The following is a 25282-nucleotide window of genomic DNA, read 5'->3' as shown; positions in this document are numbered from 1 at the left end:
GTTTGTTATGGGGTTCTTTCACTTTCCTCTAAAAGATCTACACACACCATATTTCACCAGGAGTGTGGGTGTGAGCAGCATTCATTTCTCCACAGCTATAAACTGTATAGGTGCCAGTGAGTAAATGGTTATACATGCTAGAGGGGGACATTGCTTTCTTTGCAGAACTCTCTGTTGCTGTTGCTGTTTGCTGCTGATTACTATTAATTCTCCAATGTGGTGTTTGAGTTCAATGATTAGTAAGCAAATGACAGAAGAAAATGAAGTATTTTATGGGGAGCCCTAAGAAAAATAATAAAACCACTTAGTTTTTGTGCAAGATTAAAAGGAAAGTATGCTCTGAAGTGGTTTTAGATTCAATTATTTGTTTTCTCAAGAACAATGAAGATAAATTTAGCCTGTCAGCCAAATTTCCTAATTGAAAAAGGGAAAAGTGTAAAGTATAGGTACTTATATGTTATAGTTCCTTATTTAATTATAATTTTAAGAAAGCTACGTGTTATTACATCCAGAAAAACTTCATCTAAAGAACTTTAATGGTGCTCTCATTGTAGTTTCTTACTTCATTCTTTACAAACATTAATGAATTGATTTTTCACAACACCCCTCTGACTTGATATGGTATTGCTTTCCCCATTTTACTCTGAACTGAGACTCAAATTCATGCCAAATCGTCAGATTTTGTATGCCCAGTTCTAGAGACCGAAAGCCTGATTTTTTGAAAGCATTTGTATAGCACTTTATATGTTCAAAGCCCAGCCCTCATTGATCTCAGTTGCAGCTGTGAGCGCTCAGCACTTCTGCAAATCAGCCCCGGGGTCTCCAGTTGGGCACCCAGAAAATGAAGAACACAGAATTAGTAATCACCTGGGAAGAGTTTGGCTTAGGTGACTTGCCCAGTAGCACACAGGAACTCTTTGGCAGAGGAAGGGGATAGAATCCAGTTCTTCAGGGTATCAATCAATTGCCTTCACCATGAAATTGCCCTTTCTCTTCCTGCAGTTCCCTGCCTCATTAACTATACACCTTCCAACTCTGCAACAAAAAAGGCAGGAGTCCTACAGACAACAGTCTCCTTTACTGCACAGCCTTGTTCTACCCCAAGAGTAGGTCCAGCCTGTTCACTGAATGAGGCAGGGGTCCTGTGGGGAAAAAAATGTGTAATTTAAAACTCTGTCACAATACATATGCTCAAAGGGGCCAAATTAAGATTGCACAGGCATCCTTAATTATGGCATTTCCTAACTTCTGAGTGCTTGACTTTGCAAATTTAATGATCTTTTAACCTGGTTTTGGGTGGGGCGTTTTGTTTGTATGGTGTGGGAGGGGTTGGGGTATAATTTCCTCGTCTTTTTAAAAACTTAAAAATTGCATGAACAAAAATTGAATCATAGATCATCAGCGGGGTTAGGAGTTTCTTATCCACAGCACAGTCCTCTATTTCTTTAGCTAATTTAACAACTGGTAGCAGTAGGAAGTTATCTTCTGTGTGGACCTTCACTAGAGGATGAGGGAGACGCACTCTCTAACAGTGGTCATAGAATCATAGAATCATAGAATATCAGGGTTGGAAGGGACCCCTGAAGGTCATCTAGTCCAACCCCCTGCTCGAAGCAGGACCAATTCCCAGTTAAATCATCCCAGCCAGGGCTTTGTCAAGCCTGACCTTAAAAACTTCCAAGGAAGGAGATTCCACCACCTCCCTAGGCAACGCATTCCAGTGTTTCACCACCCTCTTAGTGAAAAAGTTTTTCCTAATATCCAATCTAAACCTCCCCCAGTGCAACTTGAGGCCATTACTCCTCGTTCTGTCATCTGCTACCATTGAGAACAGTCTAGAGCCATCCTCTTTGGAACCCCCTTTCAGGTAGTTGAAAGCAGCTATCAAATCCCCCCTCATTCTTCTCTTCTGCAGGCTAAACAATCCCAGCTCCCTCAGCCTCTCCTCATAAGTCATGTGTTCTAGACCCCTAATCATTTTTGTTGCCCTTCGCTGGACTCTCTCCAATTTATCCACATCCTTCTTGTAGTGTGGGGCCCAAAACTGGACACAGTACTCCAGATGAGGCCTCACCAATGTCGAATAGAGGGGGACGATCACGTCCCTCGATCTGCTCGCTATGCCCCTACTTATACATCCCAAAATGCCATTGGCCTTCTTGGCAACAAGGGCACACTGCTGACTCATATCCAGCTTCTCGTCCACTGTCACCCCTAGGTCCTTTTCCGCAGAACTGCTGCCTAGCCATTCGGTCCCTAGTCTGTAGCGGTGCATTGGATTCTTCCGTCCTAAGTGCAGGACCCTGCACTTTTCCTTATTGAACCTCATCAGATTTCTTTTGGCCCAATCCTCCAATTTGTCTAGGTCCTTCTGTATCCTATCCCTCCCCTCCAGCGTATCTACCACTCCTCCCAGTTTAGTATCGTCCGCAAATTTGCTGAGAGTGCAATCCACACCATCCTCCAGATCATTTATGAAGATATTGAACAAAACCGGCCCCAGGACCGACCCCTGGGGCACTCCACTTGACACCGGCTGCCAACTAGACATGGAGCCATTGATCACTACCCGTTGAGCCCGACAATCTAGCCAGCTTTCTACCCACCCTATAGTGCATTCATCCAGCCCATACTTCCTTAACTTGCTGACAAGAATACTGTGGGAGACCGTGTCAAAAGCTTTGCTAAAGTCAAGAAACAATACATCCACTGCTTTCCCTTCATCCACAGAACCAGTAATCTCATGATAAAAGGCGATTAGATTAGTCAGGCATGACCTTCCCTTGGTGAATCCATGCTGGCTGTTCCTGATCACTTTCCTCTCATGCAAGTACTTCAAGATTGATTCTTTGAGGACCTGCTCCATGATTTTTCCAGGGACTGAGGTGAGGCTGACTGGCCTGTAGTTCCCAGGATCCTCCTTCTTCCCTTTTTTAAAGATTGGCACTACATTAGCCTTTTTCCAGTCATCCGGGACTTCCCCGGTTCGCCACGAGTTTTCAAAGATAATGGCCAATGGCTCTGCAATCACAGCCGCCAATTCCTTCAGCACTCTCGGATGCAACTCGTCCGGCCCCATGGACTTGTGCACGTCCAGCTTTTCTAAATAGTCCCTAACCACCTCTATCTCCACAGAGGGCTGGCCATCTCTTCCCCATTTTGTGATGCCCAGCGTAGCAGTCTGGGAGCTGACCTTGTTAGTGAAAACAGAGGCAAAAAAAGCATTGAGTACATTAGCTTTTTCCACATCCTCTGTCACTAGGTTGCCTCCCTCATTCAGTAAGGGGCCCACACTTTCCTTGGCTTTCTTCTTGTTGCCAACATACCTGAAGAAACCCTTCTTGTTACTCTTGACATCTCTCGCTAGCTGCAGCTCCAGGTGCGATTTGGCCCTCCTGATTTCATTCCTACATGCCCGAGCAATATTTTTATACTCTTCCCTGGTCATATGTCCAAGCTTCCACTTCTTGTAAGCTTCTTTTTTATGTTTAAGATCCGCTAGGATTTCACCGTTAAGCCAAGCTGGTCGCCTGCCATATTTACTATTCTTTCGACTCATTGGGATGGTTTGTCCCTGTAACCTCAACAGGGATTCCTTGAAATACAGCCAGCTCTCCTGGACTCCTTTCCCCTTCAAGTTAGTCCCCCAGGGGATCCTGGCCATCCGTTCCCTGAGGGAGTCGAAGTCTGCTTTCCTGAAGTCCAGGGTCCGTAACCTGCTGCTTACCTTTCTTCCCTGCGTCAGGATCCTGAACTCAACCAACTCATGGTCACTGCCTCCCAGATTCCCATCCACTTTTGCTTCCCCCACTAATTCTACCCGGTTTGTGAGCAGCAGGTCAAGAAAAGCGCCCCCCCTAGTTGGCTCCTCTAGCACTTGCACCAGGAAATTGTCCCCTACGCTTTCCAAAAACTTCCTGGATTGTCTATGCACCGCAGTATTGCTTTCCCAGCAGATATCAGGAAAATTAAAGTCACCCATGAGAATCAGGGCATGCGATCTAGTAGCTTCCGTGAGCTGCCGGAAGAAAGCCTCATCTACCTCATCCCCCTGGTCTGGTGGTCTATAGCAGACTCCCACCACTACATCACTCTTCACAGATAATTACTATACAGCAAAGGAAGGCTGAGACTCAGCAATGATGGGTTCAATTCCAAGTTCTGGAGAGTTGTGTTCTTTAGTGGTTATAGACTCTTGTACCTATGTATTCCCTGGCCTGTTCCTATACCTCTCATCACAGCTCCTGCCCCCGTCCTTCCCTTTTCCCATCCCACTTTCTGCCATTTGATTTGATGACATTGCTTAGTGTGTGTGTGTGTGGGGGGGGGTTATAATTATTTCCCTAATCCATTCTTTCCTCTACACTCTCTATTACTTTCCTCACTTTCCTTTTCTTTTCTTTGAGACATTGCCAGGTCATTCTTCTCTCTTGTCATTGGGTGTTTGTACCAAGGTGTGTCTTGTATTCTGCCTTGACCATAGTTTAAGTAGGGCTCCTCCTGATCTCTTTAGTTAGGGCTTCCCAGCATTTGGAGCCTGCCATTGCAAATGTTCTGTCTCCAGCCACCAGACTTTACTAATTATCTTTAATTTTTAGAGGTTGAGAATTGGAGGCCCAGAGTGATAAAGTGACAGGTCCAAGGTCACCCAAGGTATTTCTACACAGTAGTTGAGAGTACCCAGTTCAGGTACAGGTACACAGGCTAGCTCTGCTTGAGCTAGTGTACTAAACTTAGCTGTGTTGGCTGCAGCATCACGGGTGACTGGTGCCAGAGTACAGTTCTGCTCAACCCCTAGGTATGTGCTCAGATGGCTAGCTCGAGCCACGGTTATCATGGCCAAACTGCTATTTTTAGGTGATAGCTCAAGCAGAATCATGCATGAATGTCTACCCATGCTGGGAATCATACCACCCAGCTGCATTGTAGACATCCCCACAGTGAGTCTGTGGCAGAACTGGATAAGAGAAAAGAGTCCTGACACCATATTTAGTCGAAGCACTAGACAGTACACACTCTCTCCGTGTCTAATGCCAACATTAAATCCCTATATGCTCTGTTTTTAAACACCTCTGATTCAGAGATCTCTGAACTGCCAAAGAAAGAAGCAAATGAAATTGAAAAGCCAGTGATGAATTCTCCTAAGACACAAGGAGCATCAAGGAGGGCTTCAGTTTTACTTACCAGAGTAGGGGCTTCAAAATCCAGAAATCTTTTTAAGTGGCATGTCTTAGCTGAGGAGAAGTAAATTAGAGTGCAGAGCTAGCCTGTTAAAATATTTTTGAAGACACGTTAATTAAATATCATACAAATCTCTCTTTTTATTTGGGAAGAGTGTGGGGAAAGCTAATCAAGGAAAGCTTCACATGTAGGTAGTTTCAGAAGCCACTTACACGTACAAATAAAATGTAAAACTTTTACCCAGGACACATTAATGCACAATGGAATGGGTTGATACAGAACTGTGCTCCTGCTTCTTAGAATGGAAGCAGTAACAAGTGCTGGGCCCATTCCTGCTTCCACTGAAACCAATGGTTATGTTCCCACTGCCTTAAATGGATAGGATGGGGCTCCCGCTGAGGAGTATCTTAGCAAGTGTAACGCCGACAGACCCTGGGCGTCAGTGGGCGGGATTGAACCGGGGACCTCTGGAGTTTAGTGCATGAGCCAAAAGACAAGTGGCTGGCTTTTAGCTCATGCGGTAGAGGCTCATGCAGTAAGCTCTAGAGGTCCCTGGTTCGATCCTGCCTGCCGACAACCAGAATCTGTTGGTGTTACAAGTGGGAGCTCAACTGGGATTTCAGCTGGGAAGTCTCTGAAGCTTGGGACGTGCTCCCTCAGCTAGGGGAAGTATGTAACCCACACACCTTCTGGGTGTGGTATTCTGTCCCATCTAGTGGCACTGAGACCACTTAAAGAGAGAGCAATTAATGAGTCTGCTTTTAGTTGGCTTTTAGCTCATGCAGTAGAGGCTCATGCACTAAGCTCCAGAGGCCCCAGGTTCGATCCTGTCTGACGACGACCGGGGTTTGTCGGCGTTACACAAGCACTTGCTCATCCATAAAAGTTCAGCAGTGTGTTCCTTCACTTTGGGTTCTTGCACACTTTACTCATGTTTGCAGAGAAGTAAGGGCCTGCTTTTCAGAAGGACTGAATATCTGCTGGTCCCATTGGCTGATAGTTATTACTCTGTGCACTCATCCAGACTCTTCTGCATTTAATCCTTTCCCTACTGCATATGGATGTGCTGGTCCAAAAAGAGATTGGCAGCAATGGGAACTGATGGTTCAAGAGTTTCTGTTGGTGTTACATCCACATGTTATATGACTCTGCTGCCCTTGGATTTATCCTGCAGCAGCACCATGGTAGATATATAAACTTCAGGGCATCTTCATAAATGTCTGGATACATTTCAGCATCTCCCTTTTTACTCCCATGACCAAGATGGCAAGGAAATTCTCACTTGCCCAGCTTCACAGAGATTAGGTCAAATTTGTATGATCAGGGATGAGTTCAAATCATGTCATTCATGTCCAGAGCCTGGCAGTGGATTCCAATATTTACCAAATTAGGGAGTGATTGGAAGCAGGACCTGTGAGGTTCTAAGTCTGTGCAGGGCCCCCAAGCCATTGTTTGTTTTCTCCTTTCCTTGAAATGTGCCATTTTTTTAATGTTGCTGATTAAATAATAATTTATAAGGCACCAAGCCGGCTCTGGTACAGCTTAATGACTAGTATAATTTATGGATACCAACAGCTACACAAACATTGCTGTATAATATAAAGGATGTCTCCCACAAATTTTACTTTGATGCCTATTTGATATCATTCATTTTTCTTCCCCCAGTCATCTTTTGTATGTTAGTCGGGGTCTGCACAAGACTCAGCAATCCTTGTCTCGAAGGCTCTCCTGGGATGAAGCAACTGGGGCTGGAAAATGAAAAGCCAAATTAATGTCTTTTTTAATATCAAATAGACATTTTAATTAAAAGTTAGTTAACCCCCCTTAACATAAATAAAAATGCCTCCATTTAAAAAAACAAACAAAAAGATCATTTAAGGTATAATTTTGGGAGGGATGCTTTTCGGTACATATTTTTCTAGGTACCTAAATCTTCTCCTCCTTCATCCAATCATCCCTTGTGCGTGTAGACACTGAATATGCAAATAGCAGAAGGGAATAATTCATGCAGTGCCACTGAACTGAGTCTAATAACTCACCCCGCTGTGATCATGCTATTTCTGTTCTGTGACCTATGCTACAAGCCCAGGTATCTGCACATAATGCAAATCTGAGCTAATTCAAATCTCATGTGAACAGATAATATTAATGCTGCTGCAAGTGCTGAGGGCCTGGTGTTTCATCTTATGTGTTAGTTAGATAGCAACACAATGCTCCATAACACCATCCTGGGACATTGATTTAATATTTACTTGACAGGAAGAACCACCTACTGAGTCACCAAAGTCACTTCCTGCAACACCTTGGTTTTCCCCTAGAGATCTCCATACTGACCTAGTCCAACACTTGGGGCTTGTCTACGCTGGCAAGTTTCTGCGCAGTAAAGCAGCTTTTTGTGCTCAAACTGCAGACTTGTACACACTGCCAAGCCCCTTTGTGCGCAGAAACTCCTCAGGTGCAGTGCTGCAAAAAAATCCACCTCGATGAGAGTCATAAGGCTATTTGCGCTGAGGCTCCAGCACTCTATTGCCAGTGTAGACACTTGATTGCTTTCTGCGCTGCCTTTGGCCTCTGGAGCTGTCCCATAATGCCTCAAGTGACTGCTCTGCTCATTGTTTTGATCTCAGCTGCCCTGGAAACATGTGCCCCTCTGCTTTCGAAGTACCGTTTCTGTCAGCCTTTGCGTGCTGTGCTGATCTGCTCCGGGACACAAAGCAAACCATGAATGTGGAATGCTCGTGCTGTTGAACATAGAGACGTGTGTGTGTGTGTGTGTGTGTGTGTGTTGTCAGGGTTTTCCCCTCCCCCTGCCTCAGGACTGGTTGCTTCCTGTCTCTGTCTGAACTTACAAGACAGCATGCGGACATGCTGTCTGTCCCCCAAAACACACTCTCTCTCTCCCTGGCTCCATATTCTCACACACACACACACACACACCTTCAGTTGAAAAGCAGCTGGTGATGTAGTAGGATGCCCATGGAACACTGGGATTGAGAAACCTGCATCATGTGATGCTGTGCCTGCCCCAGGAGGCATTGCAAACCCTTTCCCAAAGCACCCGGCAGCCAGTTGCACAGTGGGATGGATAGCTACCGCAATGCACTGCTGTCTTTGCCGTTGCAAGAGCTGCTAATGTGGATGCGCTCCAGCGTCACAAGGAGCACAGTGTGGACACACAACAGCGGTTTAATTCCAGCATTTTAATAAAAGTGGTATAACTTGTGGTGCAGAAACTTGCCAGTGTAGCCTGTGAAATCTGATGGGGTTCGATTCAGACATGGGAAAGGCTCTAAGCTGTGTCTGTAGGAACTTCCAAACTGTAGATTCTGCAGGGGATAGCATGTTGCAAAAAGGAAGATGCACTGTAGAAATGGAGTCCTTGCTGATAGACCCGCAGGGCTGTCCAGTTCCACCCACTTGTCTTGTTCCTGTATGTACAGTTCTGGTCTGTAGGAATGTCTTGATTCTGACAGACATACAAGTGCAGTGCATAGCTTGTGTGCTGCAAGCCGGAATTGCTGTAAGGCAATCAAAAACTATGAGCTGTCAATAACACAGAGCACCCTGTTTAGGAGCTGGGACCCTTTATTAAAAAGGTTTGGCATTTGTTTGTTTTCCCCTTCTGAATTTATTTGCACCATAAAATGAGCTTGACAAGAAGTAGGGGTTGTTTTTCTACATGCTTCATTAATTTTTAGTTTTGGCAGGCAATATAAATAAAAGTATCAAGCGCACATCTAATTGAATCACCAGCGACTCTCAACTCCCTGTAGTATCAAGGAACATGATGTAGCTTTGTTGTTTAGCAAGCGTGGATGAGTCAGGCAAACAATGGCTCATTCTGCCAAGGGGCTTTGGGTTCAGTCTCTGATTTTATGTTTGTTATATAAAAGTGGGTAGGAATTGTAATAGGGAATTTGCAACAATGGCCTGCTTTGGATGTGACATTCTTGAAAGGCAGGTCCATGATGCATGGTATTACAGGGGAGGGAGGGTCTCTGGTTGTAAGTAGGAAGCAGAGACGCTGGAGAGCAGGTGCATTCTTCTATAAATCTATCCACTTTCATAGATTCAGACATTTTAAGACCAGAAGGGACCATTGTGAACATCCAGTTTGACCCCCTGCATAACACAGGCCATAGGACTTCCTTGAATTGATTATTGCTTCAAGCCCACAAGCTGTGGTTGAACTAAAGTGTATCTTCCGAAAAACATCCAGCCTTGATCCAAGGCAGAATCCAAGAGGCTAGCTCCCCAGAAGAGTTACAGTATGCAAAGTCAGGCTTATCATGCTGCATAACTTATGGCCACTTAGCTGTCAAAGAGATCAAAGGGGACTCCAACAAGGGACTCTGCCAAGAAATGAGAGACTCCAGTTCACCCCTCCGTGGACGGCTTCTGATATCTTAAAACCACTCAAAGAGAGGGAGAACCTGCAAAAGGCCTGGCTCTGGGTTTAGCTGCAATATTTGGTAATCTAATTAGAGCTGGGCAAAACTTTTTCCACCAAAAATCCAGATTCAGGTCAACCAAAACATTTAGAATGTGTCAAATTCACCAAATGGTTTTAATCAGAAAAAAATCTTTGAATAATTTAGTTTCAACATTTTTGAAAAACAGCTTTTTGTTTTTTCTATTTGGAATGATGATTCATTTTGAAATTTCTGCAATTTCCTTAAAAAATAGAGTAAAAAGTTTTTTTAAAATGAAATGAAATTAAATGTTTCATTTTAGGTCTGTAAAGGGGTGGCCTGCCCCTTATGGGCCTGAGGGCTGCAGCTGGCCAGCCCTGCCCCAATCCATTAGCCCTGCCCACCACACCTGAGAGGGTGGTGTGGGACTTAATTAGCTGGCTAAAGAGGGCTGATTCCCTATTACCAAAAAAAAAACAAAAACAAAAACCCAACACAGGAAGCTGCAAGGAGAGGGAGAGGGACTGCAAAGCTCTCCAGGCAGCAGAGAAGCCTGGGACCTTACAGCTGAATGAGCCACTGGTAGAGGAAGCTGAAAGTCAGTAAAGAGAAGCAGGGTGGGCTGGGAAGAAGCTGCACAACGGGCAAGGGAGAATCCTGGCCCCAGCTCCTGAGGATTGATCTGTCCAGACTCAGAGACTGTGGTTTTGGGACATTTAAGTTTTGTCTGGGCTCCAAGGTAAGAGCTTAACCCACAGTTCAAGTGCTCTTTTCAGAGTGGTTTATTAAATGGAGATGCAATTAAGTTAATTAGACTTTGGCTTCTCCTTGACTGGGCTGTTAAAGTGACATCATTGTTACCTTATAGAAGGGGAAACTGAGGTAAGTTTCAGTAGAGCCATAACTGGCCAGAGAGGTTCTCCAAAATAGGCATGTCCATTTACAGGGTCAAACAAAACATTTTGTTCAACACCAAACTACTTTTTAAAAAACGTTTGGATTCAATTGAAACACTGAAAAACTTTTGTTTGGGGTTAACCTGAAACTAACTTTTTCCCTGATCCATTTTAATTTTTTGACCAGCCAGCGAACCAAAAAAGCCAGTTATGTGCATCACTCTATTCCTAACCCCATTCATTGTTAATTCCATTGCATTGTGATAGGAGCCTAGTAAATTCCATGCTCTGGGGCTGGAATCCACGTAGCAGGAGAGAGTTAGCCTCTTGGGAAAGCAGCCAGCCCTCCTATACTCTGGAAGCAACTGCCCATCATAGTGCTTCTGGAGAGTAGGCTCTTTCGAGGTGACCTCTCACTGTAACAATTGTGGTGAGATGTTCGAGCCTGCTAAACTCATATATGGCTGCTTCAAGCTGGTTTTTCATTTTTGGGGGCACAGCTCCAGTTTACGTAATTGTTAAATACTGTAGTTTAACTAGAATAGGACTTTCCCCAGGCAGGATCAGGGCTTACTTTCCACACAGCTCTTTTCGAAGGCAGGATAGGTTGTGCAGAGACAGGAGGAGCAGGGGTAAAGAAGGCAGAGCTGAAGCAAAAAGCAAATGGCCCAGGTCCAGCCATTTTTAGAGTGTGTCTATATTGCAATCAGAGGTGAGATTGCAGCTCGGGTAGGCATACCCATGTTAGCTTTAATCCGCCTAGCACAACTAAAAATACCAGTGAAGATGCATGGGCATAGACCCTGGCACAGGCAAGCAATGTCTGTCTGATAGGATTCTGGGTGGGCGTGTACAGCCCATGCTAAAGCCTGTGCTACCACATCTTCACTGCTGGGGTTTTTTTTTTTTTTTTTTAGTGATTTATTTAGGAAGTTTTAACAAGTTTACAAATCCTTGTCAAGTCAAAATCAGAAACAATATAATCATTACAACAGTTAGCTTTTGTTTAGAGACATTATACAGGAATATAGTCCTCGTGCAGGATTGAGAGCCCTGGAGACTGAACTCTCTTTATCCACAGAATAGGAGAGGCACAGAAAGCAGCAGTGTGAGCTTCCTGTAACCACTGCCCCAACCCTGATGTGCAGATCAACTGCAAGAGTGAGACGGTAAATCAGATGGGCACTTGTCCACCAGGAACTAGACTGAGACCCACCAGTCCATGTCACAGAAGATAGCAACATCTGTCAGATGTAAGAACTGTTGGTGACTGAGCTGTAATTGTTGGCTACATAGCACAACTGCCGATAACATTGGTAGGAAATTAATTGATGCTTCAACACAGTATAAGGCCTTTTCCTTGGGAGTGTAAGAGAGTCACAAACATTTGAACAGTCCTTGTTTTATAGAAGCTTCTCAAATTCATAGCCTTCCACATCACATGCTTGTACATTGAATTACATATGCTGCCCCTTTCTCCGTACCTAAGACTGACAGTGCAGTACAAGCAGAGATCTGTTCCACTTTAACATATAACAGCTTATTCTACCCCTTCTCATTAAACCCAAGAATGGCTATGCTGGGTTAGACCAGTGGTGCATTTAAACCTGTATTCTGTCTTTTGACAGTGGCCAGTGACAGATGCTTCAGAGGGAATGAACAGAACAGGGCAATTACTGAATGATTCATCTTCTATCATCCAGTCTGAGTTTCTGGCAGTCAGAGGTTTAGCGACACCCAGAGCATGGGGTTGCGTCCCTGACCATGTTGGTTAATAGCCATTGATGGACCTATCCTCCATGAATTTATCTAATTCTTTTTGGAACCCACTTTCACTTTTGGTCTTCACAACATCCCCTGGCAACAAGTTCCAGAGGCTAACTGTGTTGTGTGAAGAAGTACTTATTTTCGTTTGTTAATAAACCTGCTGTCTATTAATTTCATTGGGTGACCCTGGCTCTTGTGTTATGTGAAGGGGTAAATAATACTTCCCTATTCACTTTGTCCACACCATTCATGATTTTATAAACCTCTATCATATCACCCTTTAGTCATGTCTTTTCTAAGCTGAAAAGTCAGTCTTTTTAATCTCTCCTCGCATGGAAGTGATTCTATACCCCTAATCAGTTTTGTTGCCCTTTTCTGTACTTTTTTCCAATTCTAAAATATCTTTTGAGATAGGACAACCAGAACTGCATGCAGTATTCGAGGTGTGGGCCTACCATGGATTTATATGTGGCATTATGATATTTTATGTCTTATCTTTCCATTTCTTAATGGATGCTAACATACCGTTCGCTATTTTGACTGCGGCTGCACACTGAGTGGATGTTTTCAGAGAAATATCCACAATGAGATCTTTCTTGAGTGGTAATAGCTAATTTAGATCCCGTCATTTTACCTGTATAGTTGGGATTGTTTTTTCCAGTGTGCATTACTTTGCATTTATCAACATTGAATTTCATCTGCCATTTTCTTGTCTCATCACTCAGTTTTGTGAGATCCCTTTGTAACTCTTCACAGTCAGCTTTGGACATAAGTATCTTGAATAATTTTGGGTAATCTGTAAACTTTGCCACCTTTTCCAGATCATTTATGAATATGTTGAACTGCATTATTCCCAGGACAGACCCCTTGGGAACACCATTATTTACTTCTCTCCTTTCTGAAAACTGACCATTTGTTCCTACACTTCATTTCCTATCTTTTAACCAGTTACTAATCCATAAGAGGACCTTCCCTCTTGCTTTGCTTTGCTTGCTTTGCTTAGGAGACTTTCATGAAGGACCTTGTCAAAGGCTTTCTGAAAATCTAAGTACACTATATCCACTGGATCACCATTGTCCACATGTTTATTTACACCCTCAAAAAATTCTAATAGATTGGTGAGGCATGATTTCCCTTTATAAAAGCCATGTTAACTCTTCCCCAATATATCATGTTCATTTATGTGTAGGATAATTCTGTTCTTTTCTATCGTTTCAACCAACTTGCCTAGTACTGAAGTTAGGCTTACTGGCCTGCAATTGCCTTTTAAAAAAAAAAATTGCCTAGAGCCTTTTTTAAAAAAAAAAAATCGATGTTACATTAGCTATCCACCAGTCATCTGCTACAGATGCTGATTTAAGCAATAGGTTACATACCACAGTTAGTAGTTCTGCAATTTCATATTTGAGTTCCTTCAGAACTCTTGGGTGAATACCATCTGGTCCTGGTGATTACTGTTTAATTAATCAATTTGTTCCAAAACCACATCTACTGACACCTCAGTCTAGGACAGTTCCTCAGAAGGTGTCATCCAAAAAGAATGACTAAGGTACAGGAATCTCCCTGACATCTTCTGCAGGGAAGACCAATGCAAAGAATTCATTTAGCTTCTCCACAGTGGCCTTATCTTCCTTGAGTGCTCCGTTAGCACCTCAATCATCCAGTGATCCTGCTGATCATTAGACAGGCTTCCTGCTTCTGATGTACTTAAAAAAATTTGTTAGTTTTTGTCTGTTGTTAATTCTTCTTCAAAGTCTTTTTTGACCTGCCTAATTATACTTTTATGCTTGACTTGCCAGAGTTTATGCTCCTTTCTCTATTCCTCAGTGGGATTTGACTTCCAGTTTTTCCACGTTGCTTTTTGCCTTTAACCACCTCTTTTAATTTGCTATTATAGCCATGGTGGCATTTTTTTGGTTCCTCTTACTGTTTTTTTTTTTAATTTTGGGTGCACATTTAGTTTGAGCCTCTATTATGGTATATTAAAGTGGTTTCCATACAGCTTGCAGGCATTTCATCTTGTGATCATTCCTTTTACATAGGATTGTGTTTGTAGTGCTTCAGACTTTATATTCAGACTGGGTGTTGCAGTCAGAAGATAGCTAATAAGAGAGCTGACTTGATGGATGACCCCAGGGTGGTAAAGACATTAAAGCAGCAGTAGTCCTTACTCTTGGTTAGATAGATGAGGAGACCTGAGTTCTCTTTTTGACTCTGCTGTTGATTCATTGTATTGAACTAACTCGGTGAAGTTACTTCAATTCTATATGCCTCAGTGTCCCCATCTGTAAAATGTAAATAATAGTAGGTAACCATTTTTTTTAAAGCTCTTTGAGGTCCTTGTAAAAAATGTATGATACAAGTGTCTAGGTGTATCCCTTTACAGAAAGAAGCACCAGTATGTTTTGAGCTACTAGTATTTGAAGTTGGAAAATGGGTTGCACGTTTCACTCATAGAGAGCACAAACTGCAGACTTGTATTTCTTTAGGAGGTAGGAGACCTGGGCTTCAGATTTAGATTCCAAAAAAGATGCACAGAAATGGTATCTGAAGCTTCTTTTAAAAGGGCCACAGGAGGACAAGGTGGTGTGTGTGGTATACTGTATAATAATGAGCAATAAATTGACTTGTTAAACAGCCATGATAAGCATACTGTGTTTTTAGCCAGATCACCCAGATGAGGTAGCTAGCTCTCAAATGCCAAGAAGCTTAAGGTTAGACAGTTCTTGGGTAGAAATTCCCAACCCCGCACCAAAAAAACAAAAACAAAAAACCAGCAACCAAATGCAAGTGCTACAAGAACTAACTCACTAGGTTGTTTTTCCCCTCTGAGCTTGCACTAATAGGGGCACAATAGGTTATGGTCACTTCTAGTCCATTAAAGAACTCACTGCACGTTTGCAACAGTTGAGGGATTGATCTTGGTGTCCTGGCCAGATTTTCACTTTGGTAAATAAATGTCCTGCCAACATCCGTTCCCCTTGTAGTTGCAGAAGAAGTTATTCAGTCCTCTGAAAGCTGTTGTTTTATAGCATAGCAGTACATACAGCTGCTTCATTACAATACAGAATAATACTACTTTGTTCTTATATACCTTATTTCATAGTAATGAAGGGTTGGAAGGGACCTGGAGATGTCATCAAGTCCAGCCCCCTGCACTGAAGCAGGACCAAGTGGTCTCAACTATCCCTGACAGGTATTTGTCCAGCCTGTTCTTAAAAGCCTCCAAGGATGGAGATTCCACAGCCTCCCTTGGAAACCTGTTCCAGAACTTAACTATCCTTATGGTTAGAAAGTTTTCCCTAATATCTAACCTAAATCTCCCTTGGTGCAGATTAAGCCCATTACTACTTGTTCTCCTTTCAGTGGAAATGGAGAACAATTGATCACGGTTCTCTTTATAATAGTTCTTAACATATTTGAAGGCTATTATCAGGTCACCTCTCAATCTTTTTTTCTGAAAATTAAACATGCCCAGCATTTCTGAATTTTTGCTCATAAGATATTTAGAAAATCTGTCCTAACATTTTTTGCTCTCCTCTGGGCTCTTCCCAGTTTATCCACTTCTTTCCTGAAACGCTGTGCCTAGAATTGGACACAGTATTCCAACTGAGGCCTCAACATTGCCGAGTAGCATGGGACAGTTACCTCCTGTGTCTTACATATGGCACTTCTCTTAAAACATGCCAGAATGATATTAGCCATTTTTGCAACTGCATCACATTGTTGACACGCAGTCAGTTTGTGATCCACTATAACCCCCAGTTCCTTTTCAGCAGTACTACCACCTAGCCTGTTTGTTCCTATTTTGTAGTTTTGCATTTGATTTTTCTTTCCTAAGTGAAGTATTTTGCACTTGTTTTTATTGACTTTCATCTTGTTGATTTCTGACCAATTCCCTAATTTGTCAAAGTTGTTTTGAATTCTGATCCTGTCCTCCACAGTGCTTGCAAACCCCCAACCCCCAGCTTGGTGTCATCTGCAAATTTTATAAGCATACTCTCCACTTCATTATCCAAGCCATTAATGAAAATAGTGAATTGCATTAGACCCAGGATTGTCCTATTCAAGACCCCACTAGGTATGCCCTACCAGTTTGACAACAAGCCATTGCACTGATAACTACTCTTTGAATATAGTTTTTCAACCAGTTGTGCAACCATTTTATAGTAATTCCATCTACAATATATTTCCCTAGGTGACTCATGAGAATGTCATGTGGGACTGTGTCAAAAGCTTTACTTAAATCAAGATATCACATCTACTGCTTCCCAATTCCACTAGGCCAGTAAGGAAATTAAGTTGGTTTGACATGATTTGTTCTTGACACATCTGTGCTGGCTATTCCTTATAACCCTATTATCCTGTACATTCTTACACATTCAGTGTTTAATAATTTAATCCAGTATTTTTCCACATATCAAAGTTAGGCTGACTGGTCTATAATTCCCTAGCCCTCTTCATTCCCCTTTTTAAAGATAGGTGATATGTTTTCTCTTTCCCAGTCCTCTGCAACCTCTCCCATGCTCCATGAGTTCTCACAGATAATTGCTAGCAGTTCTGAGATTGCTTCAGCTAGTTTCGTAAGTACCCAAGGCTGCATGTCACCAGGCCATACTGACTTGAATATGTGTAACTTATCTAAATATTCTTTAGCCTATTCTTCCCTATTTTTGCTTACGTTCATTCGCCCTTGTTGTTAATATTAATTGTGTTGAGTTTCTGGTCACCATTCATCTTTTTAGTGAGGACGGAAGCACAGTAGGCATTGGCCACATCAGCCTTTTTTATTTGTCATCACTTATTAGCTCTCCTTCCCCTCTGAGTAGAGAACCTACAGTTTCCTTCATCTTTCTCTTCATCCTAATGTATTTAACAAACCTCCTCTTCTTGCCTGTTATGTCCCTTGCTAGCTGTAACTCATTTTGTGCCTTAGCCTTTCTGATTTCATCTCTAGATCTCAAAGTACTTTACAAAGGAGGTCAGTATACCCTCATTTTACAGATGGTGAAACTGAAGCACAGAGATGGGAAATGACTTTCTTAAAGTCACAAAGCAAATTAGCAACAGATACAGGAATGGCACCCTGGTCTTCTGACTCCCAGTCCGTTGCCCCAGGCCCATCCATGCTATGTTTCTGCTTTGCAGCAATGAGTGAAGTGAATCCAATAGACAGCAGGCCAAGTTCTGCTCTCACCCACCTGTGTAAATCAGGATTATCTCCATGGAAGTTAATAGAATGTAAGTGCAGGTGTAGTTCTGGATTTACTAGTAATATTTTGGAGGTACTCACTAGTATAAATGAGAGCAAAATTTGACTCACAGTCTGGCCTTCTCTTTGAGCCCTTCTGCTTGCAAGGTGTTATAACTGATACAGTAAAGTAAGGGTACTTAAAGCAGGCTAGAAGATTGATATATGTTTCTTTAGAATAATTTGACATGCTTGCTGACTAGGATGTAGGGTATATGGTAACTAAAGTCTTAAACAAGGAATGTACGTTAATACGCAACTCCAGTTCCACCATTACTATCAGTTCTACCTTGTGGTGGCCAAGTTGCCCACATCAGAACATACATTGTCTAGATGTCTGAAGGGGAATTATCATTAGGCTATAAAATCTTGCAGCTTAGCTCAGCACTAACTAAAAGCCATTACTGTCTAAACACTGTTTAGCCTATATGAAATGAGCTGATGATTTTCACATCCCAGTAAATGGTGGTTCACATCACAGCTGGCCTCCTTGTTAGTACTCTCTGCTGTCGGGGGGAGGGAAGAGAGAGGCAAGGATTGATCAGGACAACAGATGCTAAATTATCTTCTAACTCCTAGAAGTATGATGCCTCCATGTCATAGGTTAGGCATACTGGCAGGATGGTGTAGAAGAAGCTCACACTGTTTGCAACCCTTTGCTGTTCCTGAGCTTCAGAGAAAGCACCTCAATCTTCAGGGCTGTCAGGCTAGCAGGAAATTTTCACACAATTAAAAATCCATGACATGTATTGTTTGACATACCACGTTCTTCAGAAGTACAGCAACACAGACAGTAGGAATTCAACTGTTTTTCTAAAGTATCAGCTCTGCCCCCCCCCCACATAAAAACACTGAAAATGCCTTGAGAACTGTACCTATCTAGTACTTAACACGGACTGTTGGGCATAAGGAGAAATGAGAAGCTGCTCTAACATAATGAACACACTATGGTGACCAAGACTGAGAAGGTAAGAAAGGGCAGAACTGCTAATCCTCTGTCATGATGATATGCACTGCTGGGAACGTTCTTGTATTTGCAGAGGGGTGGAGTGGGTAATCCATTAAGTCTTCTGCATCTCTAACTTTCATGATTCTGTGGCCATGTGGTTGGGATCCCAGCAGACACTGCAGTAGGGATATGGAAAAGAGGGTACTCTGGAAAAGAAGGTGCAGCAATCTTAATTGACTAATTTTACTTCTCTCTAGGATCTCCTTCTGGCTCCAAAATGGCCCTACAGGGTTCCTTCAACTGCTGGAATGGAACAGTAATCAAACTGGGACAGACATGTGATTTCATCAGGGACTGCGCAGAGGGAGAGGACGAGGGAGATATGTGCAGTGAGTAAATTCTGACCCCCAGTTTACATCCTTTCACCTCCATTCTGGAAAATGGGAGCTAGATGTTGCTTTCCAAATCACAGGAGCTTTGAATGAACACATGAAGGCTAATAGGCAGAGAAACAACAGTCTTGTAGGACACATCTAGATGTCTACCTAGAATTGACTATCCGCATTCAAAGTAAAAACAACAAGGAGTACTTGTGGCACCTTAGAGACTAACAAATTTATTTGGGCAAGTGTCTCTTCACTGGCATGCACAAGGTCTCATGTAAAACCTGAGATGGATTCCTCAGGCACTCTCACTACTTTGGCAGTCCCAAAATCCTGATTAGAAATACAGGGTAATTCTGGTTTTTATACCAGTTGCCCACAGAATCATAAAGCTGCTCTCTGATAGCACCTGCCATCCAAGGATCTCAAAGTCTATCACAAAACTGGGGGTGGGAAATAGCTATACAGGCGTGAAAAGTGCATATTAACCCCACTTTATAACTGAGGAAGTGACCTGTCTGAGGTCACAGAGTGAGTCTGGGAAAGAACCTACCTTTCCTGACTCCTAGTCCTATGCTTTGACCACTAGTCAATCCTTCCTCCCCATTCCTGGGCAGTCTGTAGTCTAAGGCTATGTCTATGCTACAACCTAAGGGTGGGATTCCCCTGCTCCTGTTCACATACTCGCAGTGGCGCTCCTCGAGCAAACACAATAGAAATAGCAGTGTAGTCACGGTAGCACGGGTAGAGGCAGCAGAGGCATAGCTGAGCCATGCCAAGTAGAAACCAACTTGAAAACCAGCGGTTATGTACTCGGCACAGCTTAGCCATGCCTCCCTTGCTCCTACCTAGGCTGCTGTGTCTGTGCTGCTATTTATACTTGTGCTAGCTCAATGAAAGCCAGTGCAAGAATGTGTATGTGAGATGGGGAATCACACCCTTAGCTCACAGTATAGTCATAGCCTTTGATGACAATTTCTGCACTCCTGAATATTTCATCAATGGTTGTACTGTTCCAGAGACATCTATATAATGGGCTTTGTCATACATGGTCTTTTTTTTAGTTGTTACTGTAGTAAGACAAGTCCTAGATAAATATGTGACCTCATGCATTGTATCTACTTCACACTGACTCTTCTCAGCCTTTTAAAGTGAATTCAGTGCTAATGAAAGGTGCTGGATTGACAGTGGTGGAGACTGAATTCTTCTGTTTCTCCACAAAACAGGTACATCAAGGACAGCAACCTGGGGAAGCTTCTCCTGTGCTGCCCTCTATGTACCTCAATCCTGACTTGGTGGGACCAGCTCTAGGGCCAGGTTGAACTACAGACTTTTGCTGGCATAACTAGGTCAGTCAGGGTGTGATGAGGTGTGATCCCTGACCAATATAGCTGTGTTGGTCGAAGTCTCTAGTGTATTTGCAGATATAGTGATGAAACTGCACGTTTGCCAGTATAGCTCACTTCTCTTCTGGGGAACTAGACTAAGTTATGCTGGCAAAAGTGAAACTTTGCCCATATAAACTCTGTCCACACTTGGCATGCTTTGCCGGTATAGTATACTGTATTCCTACACTGGCAAAGTGATCCTACTGTATATCTAGCCTAGGAGTAACATGGGAGACCATGGAGAATTCCACCCTCTTTACTGCTAGCAAGTGTGCCAATCAAATCAATGGTATCATAAGTTTTATGCAATGGATAACTGGCATCTGAACTAGGATCACCAACATAGCTCTTATAGGCTACCAAACAGCTTTTAAATGGTTAACTTTTGACATGACCACTAGAGTTTTTACCATGTGAGGTGAAATTTATTAGTGAACGTACCAGCCTTGCACTAGTTCAGTTCAGGCTAGGGCCCTAAAAATAGCAGTGTATAGATATTATAGATCCAGCGGAGACCTGGGCTAGCCACCCGAGCTCTGACCCAGGGGGTCAGGTGGGCTTGAGAGCCTGAGCTGCCATCCAAACTGCAACATCCACACAATTTTTAGCATGCTAGCTTGAGTCTGTCTTCCCGGGTTGGGAGGCTCATGCCCAGCTGCACTGTTCCAATACCCACTGGTTCACAGCAAACAGGTCTTCATGATAACATTGTATGTAGCATCACTGCTGACCTCAAGCAGATTTGAACTGGCAACCTAAATAAAGCTGTGTTTCACATTACCAGTCTCCTGAGCCACCCAGTCCCTTCTCTGAAACACTGCATTAAAATTAAAATGCACCTAAAAATTTCTCACTTACAGATCTCAAAAAATCCCCCTTTTGTCTAAAAACCTTCAAGTGTAGCTTTAAAAAAAATGTAATGGGATTTTTATTGTATTTTAATATTTAATTAAAAACAATAAATGGTGCCTACTAGAATTCTTTTTACCATTGACTATATTTCACTTCATTTCTAGCAGGATGTTACATTACTTACCCAGCCCAATAAATGGATCATCTATGTATGTGTTTTATGTCTTGTATCTGCTGTGCATGAAATCCTGTCTGTACTGTTAGGAGCATTGTAGTATGGGAAGTAGAGCTGTACCGACTGTTGTTCCGATCCAAGCACCATCCTTCTGGAATAGGACAGACCTATGGGAACATGTTCATTGTTTCTCTGGCAAGGAGGATGCGACTCTGGCCAGCCACAGCATGCACACACTAACTGGCTAGGGGGTGGATTGTGCCTCTAGCTGCCAGATCCTACACCATGGTGGGTCAGCTGGCCAAGCAGCCAATGCCCCTCTCCCAGTGACATGAAATGCATACACCCTATATGGCTCATTTCACCCACCATTGAAATGTCGACATCTATAGTCAATGGGGTTATGCAGGCGGAGAATTTGGCCCACTATGACCAGCTGAAAATACCATGAGAGTAAAACATGAGCAGAATATAATTAACTACCTTAGACTTTAGCCAAGATGTCTGAGTTCCCATTTCCAGCTCTTGGGGAGGGAATAATAGACAACTTTGGGTTTGACCACAACAACATAACACAGGTATTCTCCTCTGAAAGACAGCATCCTCAATAACACTGTGACCCTTCATTCTAGGGTGTGAGAATAGTGCCACCTCTAGAGTCACTTCCTCCAGTACCTAGGTTTCCATTGGTGTGATAGGCTGCCCGGCCTTCCGAAAAACCTAGTGGTTAGCGCAATTGACTTCCAGCTCTTTGCCCTCTCTAAAAGAGCACTAGATGTGCCTGTCCCTGACCGTAAGCTGGGAATCTTTGGCCTTTCACCAGTAGCTTGGCCTTGACCCCCAAAAGGGTTGTGGTATGGGGAATGATGCCTTCCCTCTCCACCAGGTCCCAGTCCAGGGCCAGGTGGGAACCAACACTGGAAGGGTCCTCCAAGCAGCGAGTCTGATTGCTGCTCTGGGCTACTGCCTACTTATATGACCCTTCAGTTTGGGACATGGCCCCTGAAGTCCAGTCAGTCACTTAAAGAGTCAAAAGGACCAAGGATTTGCTGGTTCTCAAAGGGGGCGATGGTTGGAGAAGGTACTGCCTGTGGGCCTTACCCACTCTGTGGTTCCCTTCGAGACTCAGCCTGCTGTCTGGCTTCCTGAAGAAGGATTTCTCTCTCCTGCTACCTGTCCGCGCCCTGTTCCTGGGCTTCTCGGTGCCTTTTAACCCACTCCTCCAGTTAAAGCATGTTCAGGAGGCTACCTGAGCCCTCTATTGCCTTTTAGCCCCTTCAGGCCAAATGTAGGCTTTGTATACCCCATCACAACTGGGTTCTCCAATCTAAGTACTGACTCACTGCTTAGCTCATGAGTACTAGCCCATTCAGTTCTATTATTAAATTCTCTGCTGTTGCAGAGCTGCCCTGACCATATGGGACATTGCCTATTGTTGGCATAAGGTTCTTTTGCAGAACAAAAAATTATCAAATATTTTACACATCAGTTACATCGGTTTATCAGACCAACACACAAAGTACCAAATCTTTTTCATCATTAAGGTTGTCATTTAGTCCTGACAACTTAAACATTTTCATCAATGTTTTCAAGCATGGAAAAAAATGAATCATTGTTGTAGGTTGTTGGGGGTTTTTGTTTTATGTTTTCCCTAGGCATTGCTGCCACATACACAAAAGAACTGTCAGAAAGGGTCAAGCCAAATTATTAACTGATGGTGTCTCTCTTTATGAAGTTCAAGGTCTTGTGTTTTTCTACCGTTTCTTTTGGTTTTGAAGATACTCATTTTGCCTTTTCTTGTTTTTCTTTTGTGTTTTGTTTTGCTCTTTGCTTTTTTCAAAATGAGCCCTAAAGCCTGCTGTCTGTTAACACCTCTTTACTTATTAATGGCCAAAGAAAATGTCATGGTGGTTCTGCTGCATACAGCCAATTAGTCTTTGTAGAGTAAGTAGAATTAGGGACCCCTGGAGAAAAGAAATGTTGGTGTTTGATTTTTAATCAAACAGTCTTTCGGGGAAAAGAAACCCACCCCACCCCCTCAAAGAATCAAAATGGAATCAGATGCCAAACCATGGTGGTTTGGGGTCATATGTATAGATGTAACAGATTGGCAACAGTGTGCTTGTAAAGGAATTTCCCCTACTGAATATGGGCAGGAAACTTGGTTTCTCCCCCAGTCATCCTGTGATCATGTTAGGATCACTTGAGCCAGAGGGATCCTACAAGACCAACTTCCTGTGATTACAGGGAACCTGGAGACATCTAATCAAGCTGGTTTATGTCTTTTGTTCTCTCTATTTTGATAGTATTGTGGGGGGGGGGTTGAAGCTCTGCATTTGTGGTCATCACAGGGATCATGATGGGGGAGTGAAAGAAGTAGAACAAATTAAGATTTCAGGGAGTGGATCATCCTATGTCTTCTCTGACAAATTCATACACAAGGATCGGAAATTGCTGTAAAGGTAGCCACTGGCCCCCTGATGTAATACAGCCAGTTAGGTAATGTGGCTGCTATGATGCAAGACAGAGATGAAAGGCCAGATTCTCTTCTGGCATAAATTGGCACAACTTTGTTTTATGAAAGCAAAGAATTTACCCCCAGTAGTTTAGATCTGTACTTTTCTGGTGCAGGAGGTGTTGGGGTTTTGGTTCAAGAGCATCCCTCATCTCAGAGTGCTGTCTATGCGTGGTTCCACGGGTGAGGGAATAGCAAATCAAAGGCTGAAGATTCTCTGATGCCAGATGAGCTAACCCAGTTATGTGTGCTATGGATTATGATGTATGGACTGCAGTTACACACCTGAAAACCCTGGGGTGGGGGAAACAACTCCCAAGGGTAACATCACCCCTGTGACTGATCAAAACTCTCCCCCATTCACAATGTAGCCCTCGTACCTGAAGAGGGAGTCACTCTGAAGTTTGAAAAGCAGCTGTTCTAGGAGAAGCAGGAGAGGAGTTGGAGATAAGGGAAAGACATTCTTTTAAATTCACATTCCTGTGTTGCCAAATAAAAGAATAGGGAAAGTTTGTTATAGGGCTCAAGTCCCATTTCAGGCTCTGGTGACTCAAACTCCACTCTGTGTGTGGGTGGAGGAATGTGCATTTATGTCTGTGGGGGAATGAGTGTTCCTAGCATCTAGACTAGAAATGTGTATTTCAGGTTTCAGTCAGAGTGACCAAATGACTGCAAAGCATAGGTAATTCTACTGGGCCCCATATGCTATCCAACTGAAATTCTGTGAGGAAAACCAGCTGATTTATCTGTGCATTGGTGATGGATATGACTCAACAGAAGCTACCCAGAGAAGAAATGGTGAGTTGGCATGTTGCCATGCAATGCTCTCTGTAAAAGTGCCCTGCCTTCTCCTGTCTTGCATAAACCTTTGCTAGGTTACAAACCTTTCTCCCCCTCTTTACATTGAAAAGGTTGCATCTGACAGAATTCCAATCTCCACCAAAAAAGCCATTTGGCATTACAAGAAAATCTTTTTTTTCTTTATTGTGGTGAAATGGATAGTCCCTTTTTGCACTTCATTTCTGATGGAACTTGGCAGACCAAGTAGTAACGGGGAAAAAATATGTAGGCAACAGTGTTAAAGATCTATTGGATGCTTTAAGTGTTATCACATTTAGAGGCTTCTTTGACCCAGATCTGAAACTTCCTTCCATAGCCAGTAAAGATTCATAAATTTTATTGAGGGCCAGAAGGGACAATAATGATCATCTAGTCTGACCTTGTGCATAGCACGTGATATAAGATTTCACCAGTAATTCCTGTATGGGTGGAGTGGGCTAGTCAGCTATAGAGGAGGGCCTGGAAAATATGCCCTTCCCTACAGTGTGGCTGACGATCTGGAGTTCCAGCTTCAGGAAAAGTTTGCAGCTATCCGCAACCACGATTGTGTCAGAATCCATGAGGGAATTAACAGGATGCTCTGTTAGCTTCCACATGCCTAGCTTGTTATTGCTGCATGCAAACACTCCGAACTCTATAGCTTGCCTCCTCTTCACACCCAGCACAGTTCTGG

General features: G+C 43.1%; 1 protein-coding gene across 1 annotated transcript in view; it reads left to right on the top strand.

Moving 5' to 3' along the window:
* The window catches only part of ALK (ALK receptor tyrosine kinase), a 537956-nt gene that overhangs the window by 389064 nt on the left and 123610 nt on the right, over positions 1-25282 (top strand). The window contains exon 6 of the mRNA XM_077812189.1: positions 18714-18845. Coding sequence (XP_077668315.1) covers positions 18714-18845 — 132 coding nt within the window. The remainder of the gene's footprint in view (positions 1-18713; positions 18846-25282) is intronic.

Source organism: Eretmochelys imbricata, chromosome 3, assembly GCF_965152235.1.
Source record: "Eretmochelys imbricata isolate rEreImb1 chromosome 3, rEreImb1.hap1, whole genome shotgun sequence".
NCBI lineage: Eukaryota > Metazoa > Chordata > Testudines > Cheloniidae > Eretmochelys > Eretmochelys imbricata.
This window is presented reverse-complemented; position numbering and strand designations above follow the sequence as displayed.